The sequence below is a fragment of the Hyperolius riggenbachi genome, chromosome 5 (assembly GCF_040937935.1).
Source record: "Hyperolius riggenbachi isolate aHypRig1 chromosome 5, aHypRig1.pri, whole genome shotgun sequence".
NCBI classification, from domain to species: Eukaryota; Metazoa; Chordata; class Amphibia; order Anura; family Hyperoliidae; genus Hyperolius; species Hyperolius riggenbachi.
Window position 1 is genome coordinate 43687645 of NC_090650.1, and position 27764 is coordinate 43715408.

General features: G+C 43.7%; 1 protein-coding gene across 2 annotated transcripts in view; it reads left to right on the top strand.

Annotated features, from left to right (window-relative positions):
- Nucleotides 1-26641, top strand: part of LOC137518158 (macrophage mannose receptor 1-like) — a 493922-nt gene extending 467281 nt beyond the window's left edge. The window contains exons 27-30 of one of the 2 annotated variants that reach the window (XM_068235572.1): nucleotides 3913-4029; nucleotides 14596-14763; nucleotides 20305-20337; nucleotides 26275-26641. In XM_068235572.1, the coding sequence (XP_068091673.1) occupies nucleotides 3913-4029; nucleotides 14596-14763; nucleotides 20305-20337; nucleotides 26275-26510 (554 nt within the window). In that variant the 3' untranslated portion in view covers nucleotides 26511-26641. The remainder of the gene's footprint in view (nucleotides 1-3912; nucleotides 4030-14595; nucleotides 14764-20304; nucleotides 20338-26274) is intronic. The other variant, XM_068235573.1, reaches the window with a different exon arrangement.
- The last annotated feature ends 1123 nt before the right edge of the window (nucleotides 26642-27764 follow it).

Consider the following 27764-nt stretch of genomic DNA (forward strand, 5'->3'; position numbering starts at 1 on the left):
TACGGCCCTGGAACCACTGCTAGGACCCAGGGCCTATTATGTCTCGCTGCCTGCCCTCCTGCCTGCTGCCAGTCTGCCACACACTCATCCTCCTCACGCTGCCTGCTGCTGTATTTCCTCCTGCTGTCTGTGTGTTTCCACTGCCAGGGAACACATTACAAGGTGCTGCTGCCCATGTGCCACCAGCTATTATGCTCAACAATAGCTGCATTATTTTGAAAAAAAAAATAAATTAAATTATTTTAGAGGTGTCCGGGTTGAAAACTGTGCTGTCCCAATTGTGTATTGGACACCATGTGGGCTTCACGACCGCTGTCTGGAACCTCATGATGTTTATTTACGGCCCTGGAACCACCGCTAGGACCCAGGGCCTATTATGGCTCGCTGCCTGCCCTCCTGCCTGCTGCCAGTCTGCCACCCACTTATCCTCCTCACGCTGCCTGCTGTTATATTTCCTCCTGCTGTCTGTGTCTCCTCTCCATTGCCAGGTAAAACATTACAAGGTGCTGCTGCCCATGCGCCACCAGCTATTACGCTCAACAATAGCTGCATTATTTTGAAAAAAAAAATTAAATTATTTTAGAGGTGTCCGGGTTGAAAACTGTGCTGTCTCAATTGTGTATTGGACACAATGTGGGCTTCACGACCGATGTCTGGAACCTCATGATGTTCATTTACAGCCCTGGAACCACCGCTAGGACCCAGGGCCTATTAAGGCTCGCTGCCTGCCCTCCTGCCTGCTGCCTGCTGCCTGCTGCCAGTCTGCCACCCACTTATCCTCCTCACGCTGCCTGCTGTTATATTTCCTCCTGCTGTCTGTGTCTCCTCTCCACTACCAGGGAACACATTACAAGGTGCTGCTGCCCATGCGCCACAGCTATTACGCTCAACAATAGCTGCATTATTTTGAAAAAATTTTTTTTAATTATTTTAGAGGTGTCCGGGTTGAAAACTGTGCTGTCCCAATTGTGTATTGGACACAATGTGGGCTTCACGACCGCTGTCTGGAACCTCATGATGTTCATTTACGGCCCTGGAACCACCGCTAGGACCCAGGGCCTATTATGGCTCGCTGCCTGCCCTCCTGCCTACTGCCAAATGCCAGTCTGCCACCCACTTATTCTCCTCACGCTGCCTGCTGTTAGATTTCCTCCTGCTGTCTGTGTCTCCTCTCCACTGCCAGGGAACACATTACAAGGTGCTGCTGCCCATGCGCCACCAGCTATTACGCTCAACAATAGCTGCATTAGTTTGAAAAAAAAAATTAAATTATTTTAGAGGTGTCCGGGTTGAAAACTGTGCTGTCCCAATTGTGTATTGGACACAATGTGGGCTTCACGACCGCTGTCTGGAACCTCATGATGTTCATTTACGGCCCTGGAACCACCGCTAGGACCCAGGGCCTATTAAGGCTCGCTGCCTGCCCTCCTACCTGCTGCCAAATGCCAGTCTGCCACACACACTCAACCTCCTCACGCTGCCTGCTGCTGTATTTCCTCCTGCTGTCTGTGTGTTTCCACTGCCAGGGAACACATTACAAGGTGCTGCTGCCCATGCGCCACCAGCTATTACGCTCAACAATAGCTGGATTATTTTGAAAAAAAAAATTGTAATTATTTTAGAGGTGTCCGGGTTGAAAAGTGTGCTGTCCCAATTGTGTATTGGACACAATGTGGGCTTCACGACCGCTGTCTGGAACCTCATGATGTTCATTTACGACCATGGAACCACCGCTAGGACCCAGGGCCTATTATGGCTCGCTGCCTGCCCTCCTGCCTGCTGCCAAATGCCAGTCTGCCACACACTTATCCTCCTCACGCTGCCTGCTGTTATATTTCCTCCTGCTGTCTATGTCTCCTCTCCACTGCCAGGGAACACATTACAAGGTGCTGCTGCCCATGCGCCACCAGCTATTACGCTCAAAAATAGCTGCCTCCTGCCTGCATCAATTTGAAACAAAAATATTGTACTTAATTTAGAGGTGTCCAAGACACATAATATAATGATAGAGAAGAAGAGGAAGAAGAAGAAGAAGATGATATAGAAGAAGAAGATATAGAAGAAGAAGAAGAAGAAGAAGAAGATATAGAAGAAGAAGATGAAGAAGATATAGAAGAAGAAGAAGATATAGAAGAAGAAGAAGAAGAAGAAGAAGATATAGAAGAAGAAGAAGATATAGAAGAAGAAGATGAAGAAGATGTAGAAGAAGAAGAAGAAGAAGGAGAAGGAGAAGATATAGAAGAAGAAGATATAGAAGAAGATCTAGAAGAAGAAGATATAGAAGAAGAAGAAGAAGATATAGAAGAAGAAGAAGAAGATATAGAAGATGAAGAAGATATAGAAGAAGAAGAAGAAGATATAGAAGAAGAAGAAGCTATAGAAGAAGAAGATATAGAAGAAGAAGAAGAAGAAGGAGACGGAGAAGATATAGAAGAAGAAGATATAGAAGAAGATATAGAAGAAGAAGAAGAAGAAGAAGATGAAGAAGACGTAAATGAAGACTTCCAACTTACAACCATTTTGGACACACCTTCTCATGCCAACACTTTTCATGAAGTTAATTTACTATTTTTGATAACTTTTTTATAACTAAAACATCACCAGATAATCACTTGATGTTCTTCTTCATAAAATAGGTGGTTTCATGTTTTAAAAGCTATTTAAGGCCAGCTCGAATATTTTACTCGAATACAGACTCAGATAGTGACGTCGGATATCCGAGGTCGAATCGGATATTCGATTAACTCGAATATCAAACTTCGAGTGAATCCGGATAGTTTACTATCCGAATTCGACCAAACTCGAATAGGATAATGAGGTATCCGAGCAACACTGGCCAGAAGTACTAGCGGTCGGAGCACCATTTTTTGCTGTGATCTGGATAAACAAAACTGAAGTGGTCAGACTGATCCAGCCATAGCAAAGTGGCAAAAATGCAAGATAATGAATGCACGCAATTTAAATTTAGTAGTATTCAGTCAGTACATTTTTATCAACTCAGACTCCTCGACTCTGACTCCACAACCCTAATACTATTGCTTATTTTTATATACTGTAAATGGTGTATTTTAAAAAGATTATACATTTTAACATAAGCCACTAATACATACTGTAAATACTCACGTATAAACCTAATTTTTCAGCATAAAAAATGTGCTATATTGTTACCCCCTTGGCTTATATGTGAGTCAGTGGAGCAGAACAGATGGTGGAGCAGGTTTTGTTACTGGCAGAGGAGCGTAAGGATCGCACACTAGTAATCCTGCTCTTACCAGCTGGTGCCCTGCTGTGTCTGTGCCCCCCATCCCCTGCAACATGGTGTGCAGAGTGTGCTGCTCAAGACTACCTGTGTCCTCTGGCTTGTGGAGTGGAGCGTGCAAGCAACGTGTCAGCTGTGCAATGATCGAGTGTTCTTCCTGTGTGGCAATCGCTGGGTCTCATATCCATGAAGCGATCTAGTGGTTTCTTGAGACACAGTTGTATGATCCTGAGGCACATCTGGCTATGGGGAGGGAGGCTAACTTGTACTGGGGGAACATCTGGCTACTGCGGAGGGGGCTATATTGGGGAGGGGCTTATACGTGAGTCAATTACGTTTTCCTGGATTCTGAGGGGAAAGTGGGTACCTCGGCTTATACATGGGTCGGCTTATATGCGAGTATATACAGTAATGGAATGTACATTGCTGATTTTGGTTGTATTTTAAAATAACAGCATGTGATGCATTGTATTTATACTAAGAAATAATTATTATTTTTAGGGTCCTTTTCCACTAGGAAACGCGATCACATATGCAATCACATGTGCAATCACAATGCACAGTAGCAGCAGGAATTATCTTTCATGCATTCTGCGTTGTTGAACATAGAAAAATGTATATACTTTTTCACTAATTTATTGTTATTCTTTCAGAAAGCAGTTTAGCTTCAGTGGAAGATGCGGTTGAAGCAGAGTTTTTACATCACCATGTTCAATGGCTGAGTGACCAATCCATCAGCTTTTGGATTGGTTTATACAAGAATGTAGCAGGTAAAATAGCCTATGTCAAAAATTACACCAAATGAAATATTTTCTACATTAGGGGCCTAAAGATCATCTATCATGATCTTATGATATTGTTGTGGGACATTTCCAAGGCTATTTATGTGGTTGTGTTTTATATCAATAGGTAAAGGGTACATTAATTACTTGTTAAAGGGAACACTCAGACGCCACTGTGAACCCCCCCCCCCCCCCCCAGTAGTGATAAGCGTAATGACCTAATTATGCGAAATTTCGTGTAATTTCGTGAAATTACGTCCATTTTCGTAACTAAAATAACTTTGTTTCTATAGAAAACATGAAATTACGAAATTTCGTGTTACGGAATTCCAAATTACGGTTTGTATGGCAATTTCGACTTTGTGTCGTAGTGGCAAAATTCACGTCCATGATTAAGGAAACACAAAATTAAGAAAATTTCAGGTCAACTAAACTCTACCCCCCCCCCCCCCCCCCCCCCACACACACACACACACACACACCCTACTACCTCCTGGGCACCAGATGTGAGTGAGGACCCTATAAGACACATAAAGAGATGTCTGGAGTAGTCTGTAGGCCTTTCCAGTAGACAGAATACAGAGACCGTAGGAGCCCTGTATATTGTTGTAGGTAAGAACAGTGAGGAATATGAATAGATAAAGGAGAGGTACTCACAAGCGTTGGGTTGCACTATTGTCAAACACGGATGAAGGGCATGTGATATGGGTGCTTTTAGATCCTCTGGGAGAATTTTGGCCTTGCTTGTTCCATTGCACACTTTTGTTCGTTTTCTTCTCGTCTTTTTCTCCTTCTGTTGGTCTTTCTCTCTCTCTTTTCCTAATGATGCGTCAAAACCTTTCGGTGCTGAGCTTTATGTAGTGGATCTTTAAAGGTGAGGGAGTTAGTCCCTGTGATCTAAAGAGGGCCCCTTACTGACATATGCTGTAGGAGTAATGCTGGTGTGGTGTCGTTTTTGGGCTGGTGGGCTGCACTTGCTGGTCATCTATGTTGTGCTGTAGGGAGATTTGATTGCTTATCACTTTTTGTAGTGACGTAGATGAGGGAAATCCCTCAATATATGTGTGTGTGTGTGTGTGTGTGTGTGTATAACAATTTCATCTCCTCAAACTATGATGATGGCACAGTTCAACTCAGGAGTGCGGCGAAAAGTGTTGCTGCTACACCAATAGTTGAAAATCTCTCTAATCTGTGCTTGTTGCTGAAAAAAGGGAACGTTTTTTTTTTTTTTCCCAGATTTTTATTTTTCAAAATTTTTCAAAAGGAGAAAATACATAAATAAGTACAGTTGACATCCAACAATGACCTAGAGTTGGATCCAAATAGTGCTAAACATAATAGATGACATACATGGATGAGCCATTGCCTGGGTAATATAGACCCACCAAGTGCTAGAGAATGCCGCTAACCAGTGCAGTCCAATAAAATTCCAGGCTGGACAAGTTAAATCAGCAATATATTGGGTCACAAATTGTAAATAACAAATGTGTCAATATAAGGGAAGTCACAACATACGTTATCATGCTTAGTAAAAGAAAAAAGTTATACCCATTCTCTGAACCATTGCTTAGGGAGAAAATTGCATGGCACTTATGGACCCAAAGGGGACATACACCAAAGTGCCTACTCGGTAGAAGATTTATGTCAGAGAATCCTAGTGACTTCTCTACAGAGATCCCAAATATCCATCATGTCTACTTATATTAATATAAATTTAAAAACTTATAAGTATCCAACTAAGAGACACATACAGATGTCATAGAGAAGTAAGAGAGTGAGAGAAAGGAAAGGAAACAAGAAAAGGTTAGAAGGGTCCGAGGTATAGAGCAGGGGCGCGCAGCCAGGAAAATCCGAAGAGACACTGGAAGGTTTAAGAGTCAGTCCTATCACACCAGAGTAAAAGATTTCATACAGTTATTAGGATATCAGCCTCCTCAACTATAGAGCTTTACATCAGTCAAACATAAGAGATTTATATTGTGATGTCTCTTTGAATTCAAACCAGCCAAACCATGTTTTCCAGAACTGATCATGTCTAGAATGTATTGTAGATGTAAGGTCTTCCATTGTGCAAACAGAGTTCACTTCAGACAACCATCCCCTAATTGTGGGGGGTCTGTTGATTTCCAATGTCTAGCGATTAAAGCTCTTGCTGCATTTACCAGGTGTCTGGTTAGTGGGTTTTTTTGTATTTCCTTATTGACCGAAAAAAGGGAAAGTTTTAAAACATTTTATAGGCTGTAATGATCTGAAAATGGTAATTTGTTGAGTTTGCAGCATTAGAAGGTCATATTTACTATAATCAAAAGCTATTTTAATCAAAAACATCTTAACAGTTATAGTTATATTATAATTTATATTGTAATAACATAGGACCCCTTATTTGATAGCAGCTTCAAAACTCTTGCATCCTTTGAACTTATGAGTTTTTGGAGAGTTGCTGCTTGAATTTCTTAAAGGGGCTCACCAGCTCTCTCCCCATGAGTCTGACCCAAACCATGACTCTGCCACCTTCTTGCTGATGTGCCGGCTTTGCTGTGACATGGTGGCCATTCACCAACCATCCATGTTGACCATCCAGGGTTGCACGTCACTCATCAGTAAACAAAACTGTTTGAAAATTATTCTCCTTGTAGTTCGGGGCCCACTGCAGCCATTTCTGCTTGTGAGCTTTGGTTAGGGGAGGCTGAGTAGAAAGTTTTTGCATAACTGCAATCCTCTGGACGATCCTGCACCTTGATGTTCACAGGACTCCAAAGGCATCAGCAGCTTCAAATATGTTTTTGCTGCTTTGTAATGACATTTTAGCAGCTGTTCTCTTAATCTGATGCATTTGACAGAACCCTTCCTCATGTTGCTTTTATCTGCACAAGCCCGTGTGTGCTCTGAGTCAGCCACAAATCACTAAACAGTACAATGATCACGCTCATGTTTTCATGAAATATAAAAGTTTTCATACTTTGTCCAAGGCATTCAACTGTTTCTTACTTTTCGACAGCAGAGAGAGCATTTTTCTTTCTCATATTGCTTGAAAATGGTGATCTGCCCAATAATGTGGAACAACAATTTTTTTAGTAGTTTCGACTTTAACCACTTACCGACCGCCCACTGCACAGGGGCGGCCGGAAAGTGGATCCCGCAAGGACCGGCGCCTGCACAAAGGCGGCGGTCCTTTTACGGGCATGGGCGGAGCGCGTGACGCGATCGTGACGCGATCCTCCGCCGGGGACTGGCTCCGCCCCCCTCGCGCTGTAACCCGCCGGCCGTTCGGAAGCGCCGGCGGGTTACTAGCACCCGGATCGCCGCATACAAAGTGTATAATACACTTTGTAATGTATACAAAGTGTATTATACAGGCTGCCTCCTGCCCTGGTGGTCCCAGTGTCCGAGGGACCACCAGGGCAGGCTGCAGCCACCCTGGTCTGCACCCAAGCACACTGATTTCCCCCCCCCCCGCCCCCTGATCACCCACAGCACCCCTCAGACCCCCCCCCCCTGCCCACCCCCCAGACCACTGTTTACACCCAATCACCCCCCTAATCACCCATCAATCACTCCCTGTCACTATCTGTCAACGCTATTTTCTTATTTTAGGTCCTAACTGCCCCCTGGGGACTTCTGATCACCCCCCCACCCCTCAGATTCTCCCCAGACCCCCTCCAGACCCCCCCCCCCCGTGTACTGTATGCATCTATCCCCCCTGATCACCTGTCAATCACCCATCAATCACCCATCAATCACCCCCTGTCACTGCCACCCATCAATCAGCCCCTAACCTGCCCCTTGCGGGCAATCTGATCACCCACTCACACCAATAGATCGCCCGCAGATCCGACGTCAGATCACCTCCCAAGTGCAGTGTTTACATCTGTTCTCTACCCTAAACACCCACTAATTACCCATCAATCACCCATCAATCACCCCCTATCACCACCTGTCACTGTTACCCATCAGATCAGACCCTAATCTGCCCCTTGCGGGCACCCAATCACCCGCCTACACGCTCAGATTGCCCTCAGACCCCCCCCTTATCAATTCGCCAGTGCATTATTTACTTCTGTTCTTCCCTGTAATAACCCACTGATCACCTGTCAATCACCCATCAATCACCCCCTGTCACTGCCACCCATCAATCACCCCCTGTCACTGCCACCCATAAATCAGCCCCTAACCTGCCCCTTGCGGGCAATCTGAGCACCCACCCACACCAATAGATCGCCCGCAGATCCGACGTCAGATCACCTCCCAAGTGCAGTGTTTACATCTGTTCTCTACCCTAAACACCCACTAATTACCCATCAATCACCCATCAATCACCACCTGTCACCACCTGTCACTGTTACCCATCAGATCAGACCCTAATCTGCCCCTTGCGGGCACCCAATCACCCGCCTACACGCTCAGATTGCCCTCAGACCCCCCCTTATCAATTCGCTAGTGCATTATTTACATCTGTTCATCCCTATGAACTCGCCATACACCTAACGGAATACCTTGGGGTGTCTTCTTTCTAAAATGGGGTCACTTGTGGGGTTCCTATACTGCCCTGGCATTTAAGGGGCCCTAAACCATGAGGAGTAGTCTAGAAAACAAATGCCTCAAAATGACCTGTGAATAGGACGTTGGGCCCCTTAGCGCACCTAGGCTGCAAAAAAGTGTCACACATGTGGTATCGCCATACTCAGGAGAAGTAGTATAATGTGTTTTGGGGTGTATTTTTACACATACCCATGCTGGGTGGGAGAAATCTCTCTGTAAATGGACAATTGTGTGTAAAAAAAATCAAACAATTGTCATTTACAGAGATATTTCTCCCACCCAGCATGGGTATGTGTAAAAATACACCACAAAACACATTATACTACTTCTCCTGAATACGGCGGTACCACATGTGTGGCACTTTTTTACACCCTAAGTGCGCTAAGGTGCCCAAAGTCCAATGAGTACCTTTAGGATTTTACAGGTCATTTTGCGACATTTGGTTTCAAGACTACTCCTCACGGTTTAGGGCCCCTAAAATGCCAGGGCAGTATAGAAACCCCACAAATTACCCCATTCTAGAAAGAAGACACCCAAAGGTATTCCGTTAGAAGTATGGTGAGTTCATAGAAGATTTTATTTTTTGTCACAAGTTAGCGGAAAATGACACTTTGTGAAAAAAAAAAACAATTAAAATCAATTTCCGCTAACTTGTGACAAAAAATAAAATCTTCTATGAACTCACCATACTCCTAACGGAATACCTTGGCGTGTCTTCTTTCTAAAATGGGGTCATTAGTGGGGTTCCTATACTGCCCTGGCATTTTAGGGGCCCTAAACCGTGAGGAGTAGTCTTGAAACAAAAATGACCTGTGAAATCCTAAAGGTACTCATTGGACTTTGGGCCCCTTTGCGCAGTTAGGGTGCAAAAAAGTGCCACACATGTGGTATCGCCGTACTCAGGAGAAGTAGTATAATGTGTTTTGGGGTGTATTTTTACACATACCCATGCTGAGTGGGAGAAATATCTCTGTAAATGGACAATTGTGTGTAAAAAAAATCAAACAATTGTCATTTACAGAGATATTTCTCCCACCCAGCATGGGTATGTGTAAAAATACACCACAAAACACATTATACTACTTCTCCTGAGTACGGCGGTACCACATGTGTGGCACTTTTTTACACCCTAAGTGCGCTAAGGGGCCCAAAGTCCAATGAGTACCTTTAGGATTTCACAGGTCATTTTGCGACATTTGGTTTCAAGACTACTCCTCACGGTTTAGGGCCCCTAAAATGCCAGGGCAGTATAGGAACCCCACAAATGACCCCATTCTAGAAAGAAGACACCCAAAGGTATTCCGTTAGGAGTATGGTGAGTTCATAGAAGATTTTATTTTTTGTCACAAGTTAGCGGGAAATGACACTTTGTGAAAAAAAACAATTAAAATCAATTTCCGCTAACTTGTGACAAAAAATAAAATCTTCTATGAACTCACCATACTCCTAACAGAATACCTTGGGGTGTCTTCTTTCTAAAATGGGGTCATTAGTGGGGTTCCTATACTGCCCTGGCATTTTAGGGGCCCTAAACCGTGAGGAGTAGTCTTGAAACAAAAATGACCTGTGAAATCCTAAAGGTACTCATTGGACTTTGGGCCCCTTAGCGCAGTTAGGGTGCAAAAAAGTACCACACATGTGGTATCGCCATACTCAGGAGAAGTAGTATAATGTGTTTTGGGGTGTATTTTTACACATACCCATGCTGAGTGGGAGAAATATCTCTGTAAATGGACAATTGTGTGTAAAAAAAATTCAAAAATTGTCATTTACTGAGATATTTCTCCCACCCAGCATGAGTATGTCTAAAAATACACCCCAAAACACATTATACTACTTCTCCTGAGTACGGCAATACCACATGTGTGGCACTTTTTTGCAGCCTAACTGCGCTAAGGGGCCCAAAGTCCAAAGAGCACCTTTAGGCTTTACAGGGGTGCTTACAATTAGGCACCCCCCAAAATGCAAGGACAGTAAACACACCCCACAAATTACCCCATTTTAGAAAGTAGACACTTCAAGGTATTCAGAGAGGAGCATAGTGAGTCCGTGGCAGATTTCATTTTTTTTTGTCGCAAGTTAGCAGAAATGGAAACTTTTTTTTTTTTCTTTTTTGTCACAAAGTGTCATTTTCCGCTAACTTGTGACAAAAAATAAAATCTTCTATGAACTCACCATGCCTCTCAGTGAATACTTTGGGATGTCTTCTTTCTAAAATGGGGTCATTTGGGGGGTATTTATACTATCCTGGAATTCTAGCCCCTCATGAAACATGACAGGTCGTCAGAAAAGTCATAGATGCTTCAAAATGGGAAAATTCACTTTTTGCACCATAGTTTGTAAACGCTATAACTTTTACCCAAACCAATCAATATAGGCTGAATGTTTTTTTTTTTTTAATTAAAAACATGTTTGTCCACATTTTTCGTGCTGCACGTATACAGAAATTTTACTTTATTTGAAAAATGTCAGCACAGAAAGTTAAAAAAATCATTTTTTTTGACAAAATTCATGTCTTTTTTGATGAATATAATAAAAAGTAAAAGTCGCAGCAGCAATCAAATAGCACCAAAAGAAAACTTTATTAATGACAAGAAAAGGAGCCAAAATTCATTTAGGTGGTAGGTTTTATGAGCGAGCAATAAACCATGAAAGCTGCAGTGGTCTGAATGGAAAAAAAGGGTCTGGTCCTTAAAGAGAATCTGTATTGTTAAAATCGCACAAAAGTAAACATACCAGTGTGTTAGGGGACATCTCCTATTACCCTCTGTCACAATTTCGCCGCTCCCCGCCGCATTAAAAGTAGTCAAAAACAGTTTTAGAAAGTTTGTTTATAAACAAACAAAATGGCCACCAAAACAGGAAGTAGATTGATGTACAATATGTCCACACATAGAAAATACATCCATACACAAGCAGGCTGTATACAGCTTTCCTTTTGAATCTCAAAAGATCATTTGTGTGTTTACCTTCTGTCCCCTTCTTCTCTCATGCACTGAACATTACAGGCTCCCTGCAGACAGCTCTGCCTGTGCCTGTGTTTGTAATTCCTCAGTATGTGTCAGCCAGCTACTTTCACAGCCAGAGGAGGATTTTTATCCAGCTCTCTTCTATCACTGATAAGATAGCAGAGAAGCTGCTGGCTTATGTAAATAAAACACACACTGGAGTGTGCATAGAGGAACAGACCAGCATGGAAGAGTTGGCAGCCTTCCAGACACAGGCCGACAAGTCTGACAGGGGAAAGATACATTGATTTATTACAGAGACTGTCATAGTACAAAGTGCTGCAGTTAGCCAGAACACATTAGAATAGGTTTAGGAACTTGTAGGATGGTAGAAAAAACGTTGTAATTTTTGTTACAGAGTCACTTTAAGGGGGGTAAAGCCCACGGTCCTCAAGTGGTTAAATCTGGCTCACCTGGCAAACTAGTTATCAGAGGTTGAGATTGATTTCAGTTATCAAAAGAGCCCTGAGACACAATGCCATCCATTAGTTTAATTGAAAAACAAAATATGTAATCTTTATGACACTTAAATAGAATTTGCATAATAATTTAGAACACAATGTTATAATAAATTTGTGTGCCAAAGTTGCCTGATAATCATGACATTAGTGGCCTTTTTGACATCCTGGCTCTTCTGGGGCTGTGCAAACAAAGTGTAGTGCTAAAATAATTTAAAATTTGTGAAGAAAATTGGCCTGTACAAACCCAGTTGCATATTTCAGTTGACCTGTTAGATGCCCAACTAGCCATCAACTGAGAGATATGTGGTATTATTTTAACCATGATAAGTTGTAGAATAGATTTTAGGGTGTTTTAGAGTTGAGGTCTATGTCTTGTGAATTCTTTTTAGCGACAAACTGTGACAAATGCAATAAAAAAATCAATAATTTATATTTATATTTTCATATATGCTGCACCAAAATTAAAAGCTTTTAAAAAGAAAAAAAAGGGACAGAATTTAAAATAGAAGACATAAATTGTTACTTTAGGTACTCAGCTTTTAATATATGTATTCCATAAGGGTATATTACTGTTATTTTTGAAAATAATGGCTTGCAATTATTGCTAGGGCACAACGAGAAAGCAAAAATCAAAATATAGAAAAAAATACACCTTTATTTCCAAATAATATATTATTCCCATACAGTGTACTAGGGACATAGTTTAAATGTTTGGATAATCGGGATAAATGGGCAAATAAAATATGTGGTTTTTATCTATGGTAGCATTGTTTATATTAAAACTATAGTGGATGGAAATGGAGAAATAGTTTATTTTTTCATTGTTTTTCATTTCTTACCTTTAAAATGCCTAGAAAATAAAATAATTACTTAAAGGGACTCCGAGCTCATCTTAAAAATAATAAAATAAAAAATAAAAAAGTACTGCGCATGCGCTATTAAAGCGCGCATGCGCCGTTCTGCCACGCTGGCCGCCGTGATGACGCGAGGCGGCCGGCGTGTGACGTCAGCCGCGTCATACGCAGAAGAAGAAGCCCGACACTCGCCGAGTGTCGCCCGGGCTGCCGCGGGTCAGCCATTCCGGAGCAGGGACTGGGAGAGGAGCCAGCACTGGGCTGGGGAAAGCCCGGGTGAGGACAATTTTTATTTTTAACTTGAGCTCGGAGTCCCTTTAAAAAAATATATTACCCTCCAAATGCCTAATTTGTCCTTAAAAAAACAAGATCTATATAATTTAAATGTGATAAGTAGTGATAAAGATATTGGGGAATGAATTGGAGGAGCACTGAAATGTAAAAATTCCTTGTGTCCATAGAGTGAAAACAAACCATGGGCTGAAATGGTTAATCCCAGTCATCCAGTGACCAACTGTGCCAAGTTTGAGAACACTGCCATTAACAGTGAAATAATGGCTGCAGTTTAAATTTCCCCATGTAAAAATGTAGTTGTTACCCCCCCACCCACACACACTTTTTTGTATCCTTGACACACAGTCACTCAATGACGAAATTTGTGAGCTTTGGGGTCCTTGGCATCAATAATGGGAGAATGGAAGCAGTTTATCAATCTAACAAATATGATTAGCTGTTTGGGACTTCACCCCCTTTTCTGAATTTGAACCCCGGTCACCCAATGACCGACTGTAGCAGGTTGGAGAACCCTGCCATTAACAATGTAAGAATGGCTGCAGTTTACATTTTCCCATGTAAAATGAATGGCTGCAATTTGATTGGCGGTTTTATGCTCCTCCCACTGTCCATGAATTTTTAACCTCAGTCAACAAGTGACCAACTGCGCCAAATTTGGGGACTCTGGCTTGATTACTGTGAGAATGGTGGCCTTATACTGTAAATGTTCCCATTGATGTAAACAGATGAAATCGGATTGGCGGTTTGTGGTTCCGCACAGATGTGCAGGTATGGTGTGAGACTCCAGAACATATCATCCCAAATAGTAAGGGATCTGTATACCAAGTTTTTTTGTTTAAATTGGCGTTTTCGAGTGATGGTGGTGTACATACACACGCGCAATTTCATATAGATACTGTAGATTAGATAGATAGATAGATAGATAGATAGATAGACAGACAGACAGACAGACAGACAGACAGACAGACAGACAGACAGACAGACAGACAGACAGATAGATAGATAGATAGATAGATAGATAGATAGACAGATAGTCAGACAGACAGACAGACAGACAGACAGACAGACAGACAGACAGACAGACAGACAGACAGACAGACAGATAGATAGATAGATAGATAGATAGATAGATAGATAGACAGATAGTCAGACAGACAGACAGACAGACAGACAGACAGACAGACAGACAGACAGACAGACAGACAGACAGATAGATAGATAGATAGATAGATAGATAGATAGATAGATAGATAGATAGATAGATAGATAGATAGATAGACAGATAGTCAGAAGTAGCAAAAAAACTGACTAAAGATTGTTCTATCTATCTATCACTTTCTATGCAGTCATTGGCATTGTAACCTGGTTCACACTGCAGTGACTTCCGGTCTCTTTCAGGAAGATGGCTGTGGATGGACGGCGCCCCTATGGACTTTGTAAACTGGAGAGCTGGATATCCATTCTACCATCCAAAGTGGAATTGTGTGGAGATGTATGCAGGGCATGGAAAATGGGTTGACACTTCCTGCATCTCGAAAAAGGGATACATCTGTAAAAGACAGAAAAGTAAGTCATTAGGCTTTGTGTCTGATGTATACAGACCGTGCATGGCTGCATGTGGTCTCAAGAAGTATAAAAATAATTAAAAAAAAAAATGAACAAGGTTTCCCAAGTGTGTCAACTGTTACCTGGTCCAAACCTCCACTGATAATTAAAGGACCAGTATCGCAAAAAAGTAGGCAGTTAAAATCTGACAGAACCGACCGGTTTTGGGTGAGTCCATCTCCTCATGGGGGAATCTCAGGGTTTTCTTTGTTTTCAACGGCATTTCCTGAACAGCAGTTTAACTGCCAAAATAGTATTAGGTCCCCTTAGCAGGTCTTAATGGAGGGGACGGGGAGCCGAGAACTTACGAGGTAAAGCGGGCGAGCGGGCGGGGGGTCAGGAAGCATGTCCCCAGCGCCGGCTATGTCCCTGGCACTAGGTCTTATATAAGGAGGGTGGCTTATATTTCGAGCATACTCAAAATATAAGCTAGGTCTTATTTTCAGAGTAGGTCTTAAATTCGGGGAAACACGGTAAGATACCAGCCAGAAATCACTTGCACACTATTTTGTCAGTCAGACTTGGCAACTGCTGTTCAGGAAATGCTGTTGAAAACAAAGAAAACCCTGAGAATCCCTCATGAAGCGATTTTAACTGCTTACTTTTTTTGCGATAGTGGTCCTTTAAAGCGGACCTGAACTCCGAATTTCCTCTCTACTCTAAACGATATGCAACAGCATAATAATTTTTAAAGAGAACCCGAGGTGGGATTTAATTATGTTCGTGGGGCACAGAGGCTGGTTGTGCACACCAACACCAGCCTCTGTTGCCCTACGGTGTGCCCCCAGGACCCCCCTGCGCGCCGCTATCCCCAGCGCCGTGCTACCGACACACAGCGTGTCGCCAGCACAATGTTTACCTCTGCCTGTCTGTTAGCGCCGCTCCCCCGCCTCCTCTGTATCGGCGCTACCCGCCCGCGTCCCTTCCCTCCCGCTGATTGGAGGGAAGTGACGTGGGCGGGTAGCGACGATACGGAGGAGGCGGGGGAGCGGCGCTAACAGACAGGCAGAGGTAAACATTGTGCTGGCGACACGCTGTGTGTCGGTAGCATGGAGCTGGGGATAGCAGAGCGCAGGGGGGTCCTTAGTGTGCACAACCAGCCTCTGTGCCCCACGAACATAATGAAATCCCACCTCGGGTTCTCTTTAAAGAAAAACATTTCTTTGTTACAGCTGATACAAATCCTGCAATAAATCTGCAGTGTCTACTTCCTGCTTTCATGGATGCAGACATTGTTAACATCCTGTGATTACAAATTAGCCTCTCTGCCATGGCAGAGAAGATCTGCCATCAAACATCAAGGATTTCTCCAAAGAATCCAATCTTCTCATTAGGTGACAAAATATTTGCGTTAATAGTATTATTGACCCTTCTAGTGAACACTCTGGCCTTAATTATTTTAAGTATTGACTAGTTTGATCTTTTGGCAGGCCAGAAGCGCTCAAAAGCTTTCTTCAAACCCACAATTCAAAAGTATCATATTTTCTATGCATGACCTTGTTTAAAGTCCAAGTTTCACAGCCGTGTGTTAACCATTTATGCCGCGCGGACGTGAGCTTCACGCTAGTCACATCCCTGCAGTTTGGGGGGTTTGCAGACGATCATGCGGGCAAATGCCCACAATCGTGCTGTTACAGAGAGTAGGCGGAGATTGGCTGTAGGAGACAAAAGTCCCCTGTGCCAGTCCGTACATTACCACCGGGAATAAACACTGTTTTTGTTCAAAAACAGTGTTTATTCTTACATAGAGCCGCCGCGCTCTTTCATCTTGATTTCCGACGGTTTCCGCCACCCGATCATTAAATTTATGAATGAGAAGTAAGGAAGTAAGTTCCTATTCATTAATCTCCCCGCCGACACTGTGATCGTAGGTTTTCATTGAAACCTTGCGTCACTTTCCTAGTTACAGTGTAGCAATACATTGTATCCTATGTAGCGTACTTGTACACTACATAGCATTTTGCTCAGCGGGGACACCTGGTGGCCGAATAGTAAAATACACATACTGACTTTAGGGAAAAAAAAAAAAATCTGTCAAGAGGGCCTATAATTAAATAATGGGCTAAAAAGTAGTGATGGATGTAAAACTGAAAAAAAATGCACCTTTATTTCCAAATAAAATATTGTCACCATTAATTATACTAGGGATATAATTTTAATGTTGCAATAACCGGGACAAATGGCCACATAAAATGTGTGGATTTTAATTATGGTAGCATGAGTTATTTTAAAACTATAATGGCTGAAAACTGAAAAATATTTTTTTTCTTATTTTTCCCATTATAATGCATTTAGAATAAAATAATTCTTAGCATAATGTACCACCCAAAGAAAGCCTAATTGGTGGCGGAAAAAACAAGGTATAGATCATTTTGTTGGGATAAGTAGAGATAAAGTTATTGGGGAATGAATGGGAGGAGAGCTGAAATGTGAAAATTCCTCTCGTCCATAAGGTGAAAAATACCCACGAGCTGAAATAGTTAATGCTGGAAAGACCATAGCTTTAACTATCCTGATCTTTGTTTGTAAAGTGACATCTCTATCCTGTAGTATCAACTTTATAAGATCCCACCAAAAGAAAGCTCTGTTGGTGGGCTGAAACGGAGACAAGATTCATTTGGCTGCCAAGTTGTATGGACTAGTAATAAACTGCTGCAGAGTGCTGAATTGTAAAAAATGGCCTGGTCACTAGGGGTATAAGCCTGTGGTCCTCAAGAGGTTAAAGGAAACCGCCAGAGAGATACGTAGAGAGTGCACTTCTCTTGTGCAGACTGGCCGACATTACAGGACCCGGTACCGGGGATACAGAAGGCTGAGGATGACGGCATGGGAGCGATCTGTGCGCATGGGGCTGGAGGAAGCCCCAGGTATGTATAAAACTTTTATTTTCTATAGTCTCTGGTACACTTTAAGGAGGACGGGTATCATGGGTGCTCTAGGTGCCAACATGGGTGGGGGTGATAGGTGTGGGGGGAGGTGATAGTGCGAGCTGGTGGTGCATACTTAGTATAGCTGAGAGCTGTGGCTGGGAGCATCATGATCGGTGGAGGTCTTCAATCAAAGTCGCAACATTAGAGGATATTGGCGTGGGACCATTTCCGAGGATATTGGCGTGGGAACTTTTTTAAAGGTAAGTATTTATTGTTAATTAAGAACAGTAAAGGATTTTTCTCATTGTTGTGTTTTTATTTCTTTTTGGAAATGGGTAATGGGTACTCTATACCCCTATACCAGTGATGGCTAACCTTGGCACTCCAGCTGTGACAAAACTACAAATCCAATCATGCCTCTGTCTCCCCAAGTTATGCTTAAAGCTGTCGGAGTATTGCAATGCCTCATGGGACTTGTAGTTCCACCACTGCTGGAGTGCCAAGGTTAGCCATCACTGCCCTATACTCTTTTCTACTGGGAAGGGGCTGGTATCTGGGGGTCCCCTTCTTAAAGGATACTCCTAGATGCCACCATAAACCCCTGCAGGGTTAAGGTTGGCCGCCATTAGCACCTGGCTCACTGGAAGTGGGGAAGAGCCCCTTGTCCGTGGATTAGACAAGGACTCTGGGGGAGGGGGGAGGCTTGGTGGCCCCTCTTCCCTGGAGCCCCCCCATACCATGGACCATGCGGGCTGGTATAGCTCAGGGTGCAAAGCCCCATGCGGCCGGGGCTCTGCATTCTGGCGTCCATGCGGCCGGGGCTCTGCATTCTGGCGTCCATGCGGCCGGGGCTCTGCATTCTGGCTATCCCAGTCTGTGTGGGGGACAAGGGATTAAAGAGGCTCAGGGCTCCTTATTTAACATACCCTGAAAATTTGGTGTTTCTATCACTTATGGGGGATTTGCTATTAACCGCTGAATTTGGCGGCTGTTGACTTTAATGTCAAATGCAAACCTGATTTTTTTCAACAAAAATGTTTGCGTTAACCTCTTGAGGACCACAGTGTTAAACCCCCCTAAAGACCAGGTAATTTTTCATTAAATTGCCCACTGCAGCTTTAAGGCCTCGCTGCAGGGCTGCACAACACAGCACACAAGTGATTCCCCCCCCCCTTTTCTCCCCACCAACAGAGCTCTCTGTTGGTGGGGTCTGATCGCCTGCCCCAATGTTTTTTTGTTTGTCTGTGTTTGTTTATTTATGTTTTTTATATAAAATGTGTGTTTTTTTTATTTTATTGTAAACCCCCCTCCCTCCCCCCGCCAGCCAATCCCCATGATCAGCTGTCATAGGCTTCAGCCTATGACAGCGATCACCTCTGTGTCTCAGGAGGGGACAGCCGTGTGACACCAGTACAGCGCTGCTGCTGATCGCAGTGCTGTACATGTACGCCATCTAACAGTCTCCCGAGTGGCAACCGGCACTCGGAGACTGAAGGCGGAGCTCTGCTCCGCCCACCAAGCAGGAGATGCTCGCGCTTCCTGCGCGCTTTCTCCTGCAAAACAGAGCCCCAGGACTTTACGCCGATCGGGGTTAGGCGGTCCTGGGGCTGCCGCCGCAGCCACGCCCATCGCCGTAACGCGGTTGGCTAAAGGTTAAAGCGAACAGGTGAATGGCCGATGTACCCCGGGAACTGTCCACTGGCGAACTGTTTAACCATCACTATTATGACTGTTTTGGAAAACCGGATTGCTAAAATTTCACTGAAACATCATAAGTTCAAGTTAAATCTCACAAGGATATCAGTGACGATTACACTCATCCCTAGATGACAGCTATATTTTTTATGGAGCTAAGGGAATGGGTAGAACTTGTTATGGGGACTGTATGTGTGGATAGGTACACTTGTTGTTGGGGGAGGAGGACACATAGCTATACTATTTTGTTGACTTGTGCTGAGTCTTCATAATGTGTACATTAAGAGGGCAAAAACATCATGAATTGACTTAGAAAAGTGAATTTATATACAAGTGTGATTATTTTGGATATTAAACAGAAGTGTTGAATGTAATAATCATTTTTTTGTGGATGATATCAATGTTAAAGTGAACCTCCGGACTAAAAGTCTACTCAGCAGAACAGTTTCACAGCATCAGAACTTGTTTTTCTTACCAAAGCATCATTTTTAGCTGCATTTTTAGCTAAGCTCCACCCATCAAAGAAAACTGCCCAGGCTTTTTTTCCCTGATGCTGTGCAAAGCATGATGGGATTTCCTATGTTGTTATTCACGTTGCCTAGCAACTGGGAGGGGTGATCAGCACACAGGACAGTTGGAACTGTGTCTCAGGCTCCCTGTCACCTCCTTTCAACCAAAAAGATGGCTGCCCTCATGAAATCAAACATTAGCCTGTTCTTTTAAAACAGGGTGGGTAAGAGATTATATTACCTATCTATTTTAATTATCATAACTAATGTAGCTTAATGACAGTATGTTTGTTTAGGTTAAAGTTCCTCTTTAATAAGTAACCATACAGTAAAAATACTTATAATATAGTTAAATAAAAACTTAAATGACTGTTGCCTATTCTGAATTTTTATTTATTCTAAAAACATCTAAAATGTTCTATCCACAGTTCCTGTGCCAACGGAGACACCAACAATACCAGGTACAGAGAAACTATACTGTGTCACTTATTGAATTGTCTCGGTGGAGCTGATTTATGATAGATTTATTTTGAAGTTTATTTTATTTTTCTTATTCCTTGCAATCTTATGGTTTGGTATATTTTATATTATGTGTGTTTGCATGCCCTTAACTTGATCTCTTTACTTTCTTCTGAATTAAACATTGAGATGTAACCAACAGGGATGTAGCAAACATCACATTTGCGGTTCACAAATTTTCGCCAAACGTTCACAAACCGTCTGTTTGTGTCGGATTCCATAGACTTTAATGGGCAGGCGAACATCAAAGCTTTCAGGGCATCTCTGCAACCACAATTTCTTTAAAAAAAAGGTGTAAAAAGTGTGCCAAAACCTGGACAGCGGCATGGCAGAGGAGGATCAAGTGCGAAATAGTCACCAAAAAATACTTATTTTGCGCAAATGCTTTTTTAATGGTTATTTTTAAAGTTTAATGGATGCCGAATTTAGCAGTTAATGGCAAAGCCTCCATGCATGCTATAAACACCAAAACACTTTCCCAGGAGAAATAAGTGTAGGGGTACATAGTACCCCTTACCCATTTCCACAAAGGGTTCAATTAAATAAAAACACAACCAGGGGAAAAGTTTTGTATTAGTCTTAATAAGCCATGAATATTTACCTTTAACAAAAAGTTCCCACGCCAATATTCTTGGAAATGTCCCACGCCAATATCCTCAGTTAGCTTGATTGAATATGTCTGATGCGCACCCACCGTTGTTCACTGCAGCTCTAGCTATGCTAAGTATAGCTAGAGTTAAAGCCTCTTTAAATTTGGCTCCAAGGCTTCCCATTGGTCTAATAACAGACCAATGGGAATTTTCCAAATTCCTTTTGGTCTGTTAATAGAACAATGGGGAGCCTTGGAGCCAAATTTAAAGATGCTCCCCTCTGTCCTCCTGCTCTCCTTCCCGCCCACCACACCTATAGCGCCCACCCATGCTATCACCCTGGAGCACCCACAGCACCCTTATATCAAGGTGCTGTGGGTGCTCCAGAGTGCCGGTGTTGGTGGGCTCGATAGGTGCGGTGGGCGGGGACGAGAGCAGGAGCCATGCAGGAGGACAGAGCAGAGCTCTATCTATACTAAGTATAGCTAGATCTAAAGCATCTTTGAATTTGGCTCCTGTAATGATCTGAGGTAGATTTCCAGAGTCAGCACACGCCGTGTGCGCTGAGCAGAGGAGAATCTCTACAATCATGGAAGCAGAGTACCCAGTAGATAGATGTGTATATATATATGTAGAGGGGAATTCCAACCAGCAGGTGGTGCTGTGGAGCACAGAGAAACAAAGTCTCTGCACATCCACAGATGTCAGATTGGAATTGCACGACTTGAAACAGTACAGAGCAAACAGAAACAAGAAAGCGAGACAGAAGAGAACTGGAACAGAAAGAGACTATGTGAATGTCTACCAATCTAGTCGCCGCCCAGCGACGGTAGACACTGCACATCAGAACAGATCAGAGTGAGAACACCAATCGCAGGAGAGGCGATTGTAACAGAGACGCAAGATTGAGCAAAGGCAGAACATAGGTGTAGTGAGAAAGACACAGCAAACAATACAATCAGAACGCCAAGGAAAAGAACAAACGCACTAGCTAAACGCGGTCACCGCACGAGAAGCGCAACAGCGACAAAACACGTTAATGGCGCGGTTTCCGCACGATAAGCGCAACAGAGACAAAACACGCCAACCCTGACTAACAAATGAACACGATAGGATCCACTGCTCTTCCGCAAGAGCGAGTGCGATCTGCACGGCAAGACAGGCAGAATGAATGCTTGTACAGCAAGCGTTCACAAACAAGACAGACAGAAGGAGCAACCAGTAGCTAGACTCCAAGATTCAGACAAGAAAGATCCACTGCCTCTAACGCTAGGGCGAATGCGATCTAGGTACAGAACAGAACGATCCACTATCGCCAACCGCTGGCGACAGTGCAATCGCAAGGACAAGACAAGACAGAAAAGGCAATACAAATAATACACAATCCTAACTACTCTAATAGGAATGCCGAATGCAATCCTCAATATTAACTGCACTAGAAGGTCGAGAATACGATCCAAACAGACTGAGGCTCACGGTAGACTAACAAACAGTAACCTGATGACGAGCAAGGAATTCTGGGAGGAAGTGACATTTATACTGAAAACCTTCCAAGGAAGCCAGCAAGTAATTTGCATGCCAAGTGGATGCAAATCCATCCACAGCAGCTAACTGACAGAAAAGGCCTGTTTTCCCTGGACTTATCCAAATGTCCCCGGAAACTATCCAAATGTCCGGGGAAACAAGGCCAGCAGAGCAGATCGTGACAGCTCCAAGGCTCCCCATTGGTCTATTAAATATAACAGACCTATGGGAATTTGGAGGATTCACATTGGTCTGTTAACCCTCCTGGCGGTATATTAAAAACCACCAGGGGGTAGCGCAGCCGTTTTTTTGATTATTTTTTTTTTTTTATATCATGTAGCGAGCCGAGGGCTCGCTACATGATAGCCGCTGCTCAGCGGCATCTCCCCAGCCCCGCCGATCGCCTCTGGCGATAGGCGATCAGGAAATCCCGTTCAAAGAACGGGATTTCCTGGAGGGCTTCCCCGTCGCCATGGCGACGGGGCGGGATGACGTCACCGACGTCATGGACGTCGTGACGTCTAAGGGAGTCCCGATCCACCCCTTGCCGCTGCCTGGCGCTGATAGGCCAGGCAGCGCAAGGGTCTAGGGGGGGGGCTGTCTTGCGATGCGGATAGCGGCGATCGAGCGCGGGGCGGCGGCGATCGAAGTGCTGACGCAGCTAGCAAAGTGCTAGCTGCGTTCAGCAAAAAAAAAATTATTCAAATCGGCCCAGCAGGGCCTGAGAAAACCTCCTGCGCGGCTTACCCCGAACTACGTTCGGGGTTACCGCCAGGAAGGTTAATAGACAAGTGGCGAGCCGTAGAGCCAAATTTAAAGATGCTTTAGCTCTAGCTATACTTAGCATAGGTAGAGCTGCGGTGGTTGTGTGGAGGAGACCTTCAATCAAGCTAACTGAGGATATTGGCGTGCGATATTTCCGAGGATATTAGCACTTTTTTTAAAGATTTGTATTCATGGTTAATTAAGATAATAAAATAATTTTTTTGTGGTTGTGTTTTTATTTCAGTTAAAACTTTGTGAAAATTGGTAAGAGGTGCTATGTACCCCTATACTTATTTCTTTTAAGGAGAGGGCAAATATCTGGGGGTCAAAAGTACAATACACCTGTCTATCTCACTCGCCAATTAATGATACCCAAGACTGTATTTAAACAGGAGCAGCCTCATCTATAAATAACTTGATCAGTAATGTGCAATAAACTATGCTGCCGCTCAGGGAATATCATAAGTTAAACACCTTTATTTCATCAATGGTATAAATACAACATCACATGCCCAGGGCCCTTGCCCTAAAAACACTTAAAATAAGGTGGAGCGCTCCACCTAAACCACAATACTCACTCCTTTCACTCTGGTACCGGTACCAAACTTCTTAATCAGTGCTGCTCATCAGAATTCCGGATATCCGGATTACCCGGATAATCTGAACTTTGTCCACTAACCGATTCGGATTCCGGATAGTTGGGGAAAATCCGCATAGCACTTTGTGCTAGGAAAAACCGCCGCCAGATCTTGTTGGGCGAGTCTTTCCCTATTGTTGGCAAGAGGTGCACATGAAATGCCTGGGAATCACTATGTCTGCCTTACCACCCTTTACCACCACCACCACAACCTCCTGGCTCCTCCTGATTAACTATTACTAACTAAGCCGCCTGGTTCACAATTTTTTTACAGCCATGGTACCACCAACACTACGTGGCACTTGGCACGGTGCACTTGGCACGTGGCATTTGGCACGGAGCACTTGGCACGTAGCACTTGGCAAGCGCCACGTGCCAAGCGCCAGGTGCCAAGTGCAACGTGCCACGTCCGGCATGCTCCTGGCAGACGTTACACTTCTGCTGCTGCACTGCCCTGCTCCTGCTGCCTGTGCTGCTCACACCACCAGGGTGCCACAGGCCACTGCTGCTGTGCTGATACCACCTATATTTAACCCAAAACACAATTGCGGCGTAATTTTTTGGAGGTGTCTGGGCTTAAAACTGTCATGTCCCAGATGTGCGGTTGAACTTTGGACACAATGTGGGCTGCACGACCGCTGTCTGGAACCTAGTCCTGATGTTAATTTACAGCCGTTTTTTTTTTGGGGGGGGGGGGTATTTTAAGTCCCCGCATAATCAGTGTTTCCCTTTAAAAAAAACATGATGCTACATGCCTCATTTACCCTAAAAAACATTTTAGAAGCAATTTAAAGGCCACTTCCGGTTTTCTATCCAGATATCCAAATCCGCCCGGATATCCCGGATACTGGGTCTGGATTTCTGATTCTATTCGGATACCAAAAAGTTTGGATTCGGATATTCGTTCGGATCCGGGTTTCTAGCTATCCGGATCCGAATTCAATTCAGATTTTGAAAAGGGGTATCTGAGCAGCACTGTTCCTAATGCCCTCAGAGTGTGGAGATAGGGGTTGCTGCAGTATATAACATAAGTGGCCCCAGGCCGATTTCAGCGCTGACCAAACATAGGTGATGTCCCAGCTTCAAAGTAACACAGCATAATAACATTGGTTTAGGATCTTACCACCCAGCCATCAGTCTGAGTCATCCTCTCGTATTGCTTTGGCGTGTACTCCCTGAGTTTAACAGTCCTCTTCCAGACACCAGCTCAACCCTGTATGTGTACCTCTGTAGGGAGCTGCAGATCCTTTTCCTTCAGTCCTGTATGAGACTGTAGCTGCAGAAGATCATCTCCTTATTTTGCAAGTTGCTGAACCCAGATGTAGCATGGCGGCGGGGAGCGGTGGCGGTAGGAAACGCTGTTTGATGTTGCGCAGCCGGCCAGGCTAACAGAGCACTCAATATGCATACCAGGGTGAAGCCCCGCCCATCGACGTGTTGCACCCGCCCACTGCAAGCTTTTTCAGGGGGTCCCCTTCTTAAATGGGACTCCCAGATGCCACCATGAACCCCCAGGGCATCCTCAGCCCCCGCCTCCTCCTGGGGCACTCTTATCCATGGATTGAACAAGGGTTTTGGCAAAGAAGGGGAGGCTTGGCCGCCCTTTTCCTTCAGAGCACCCCCATACCATGGACCATGCGGGCAGGGTGCAAAGCCCCACACGGCCAGGACTCCACATTCCGGTTATTCCAGCCTGCATGTGGGACAAGGGGTTAAAAAGGCTCAGGATGGGGGACCCCCACACCATTTTTTTATATTTCCCATAATCTGAACAACAACAAAACAACAACAAAAATGGTACAAAAAATAGTTAAAGTTGCCAGGGATCTTTATACAGCCATATTGCAGCGTTGTGACCCAGAGGTCACAAAAGTGAAAGTGGGCCAGTGTGGCCCACAGGAGCAGTGGTTTTTGCGGCTACCTGATCCGCCCTGCCCCCTGGATCAGGTAGCCTATGTTTTATTTAATTTTATGAGCCCACCTCAGGCCCGCTTTAACGTGTACATGAAAAAAAAATCTGAAAGATGGCCCCCTATATCGGTTGGAATTAAGTAGTAGTTGGGGTCCCATTACAGTGCTGCCCCCCCCCCCCCCCGTGATTTCAGGGCAGGGCTGATCCCCTGTAGTAACATACCTGGACAGTTGGTATAAAATGAAAAGCAGCATGGCCCCTTGAATTGTTCACTTTTTTAAGTACTCGTCCACCACAGCTACTGTGGGTTTACCATGGCAGCTTGGTGAATATACTTTACCTAGAATATGTTTTGTTTAGTAGGAATTTTAGAAAGGACAGATTTGTAATTAGCTTTTTAGCATTACTATATTATCATTCTTAAAACATTTATTTTTCTTTACTCTAACAGAAGAGTCAAAGGGAGAGAAGCAGAAGTCGTCACATGGTGTCACTGCGGGCGTGGTTATACTGGTCATAGTCGTGGTTGCTGGAGGCACCATAGCAACCTATTACCTGCATAAGAGGAAACAGAAACAGTACACGCCCTCTCCTCTGGAGGAAAGCCTTGACAACACATTGTTCTTTGAGGGCAGTTGCCACCCCCCAACACATGATTTGAACATTTTGGTAGAAAACATTGAATGAAATGAACAAACAATTTATTTTCCATATTGAATTTTTATTGAGATTTTTGATGCATACAAAAAATATCTTGTAAAACAAATTGTAGCTCAATTTACAATCAGATGATTAACGATTAAAATAAGCAAGTAAAATGCATGCTTGGGTTATTGATAATTATAAAATGGAATTATTAGGTATCCCATCAACTGTTTATTATCAAGGCCACTCAGAGCTGAACACTTGGTGAGAGTGGGGAAGAGATTCTCTAGAATCCCAGATTGTTGACTCCACAAATATATTTAGATACTTAACAATCTTAACTAAGAGTTTGTAAGAGTATTAACTAACAAGAATAAACGAAACATAACAAAAGGGAGAAGTAGTTAGTTCCCTAAATCTATTGCTGCATGAACAAGCTTTTTCATAGGCCTCGACTGTGCAAATCATTTTTGACAGGCTCTAAGGCCTCTTTCACAGTGGGACATTAAAGTCGCACGTTATAAAAATTATAACGCAGACTAACGCACAGCAATACAAAGTCTGTGCGACATTCACAGTACACACGTTGCATTGTGTGTAACGTGTAGCAATATTTAGAAAGTGCTGCATGCTGTGCGTTAAGCAATACATTTGCTGCGTTGTGTGTTGCACATGTTCAGTAAGGTTTTTTTTTGTTTGTTTTTTTTATGTAATGCATGTGCCGTTTTCGTTCCATCAGTATGCGATGAAAACGGCGCACCAAGCTATCCGTCCGGATCCGGATCGCGGATACCTGGGCCCAAATCCGGATAGCTCTATGCGGATATTTGGTCGCATACCCGGATATCCACGGATATCCAGCGGATATCCGGATCTGAATAGTGAAATTTCCGTTCCAGCAGAAAAGATAATCTCTCTCTACCCTCCTCCTCCTCCATGGATCTTGTCTTCCAGGGATTTGTAGGATGTCAAAAGCAAGCTCACACACGTTGGCCAGGAATCAAACCCAGGTCAATTGCTTGGAAGTTGGAAGGCAGCTATGCTCACCACTATACCACCAACAACTTTACCAAATCCAATGCGCCAATATGGGGAAGCTTCTCTGTTTACTGTTGTTTTTTTTTTGTTGTTTTTGGTGTGTGGTGTCACAGTTCACTCATCTCTTCAACTACAAGAGAGGCCCAGGAGTAGTCTTACGGCAGGGCCCTTATTACACTTTCTCTTACAGGGCTATGGAAACCGTTTTGCCCATGTGATAAAGCGAGGTGCAAAAATAAAATCATGCCTAGCAGAGGA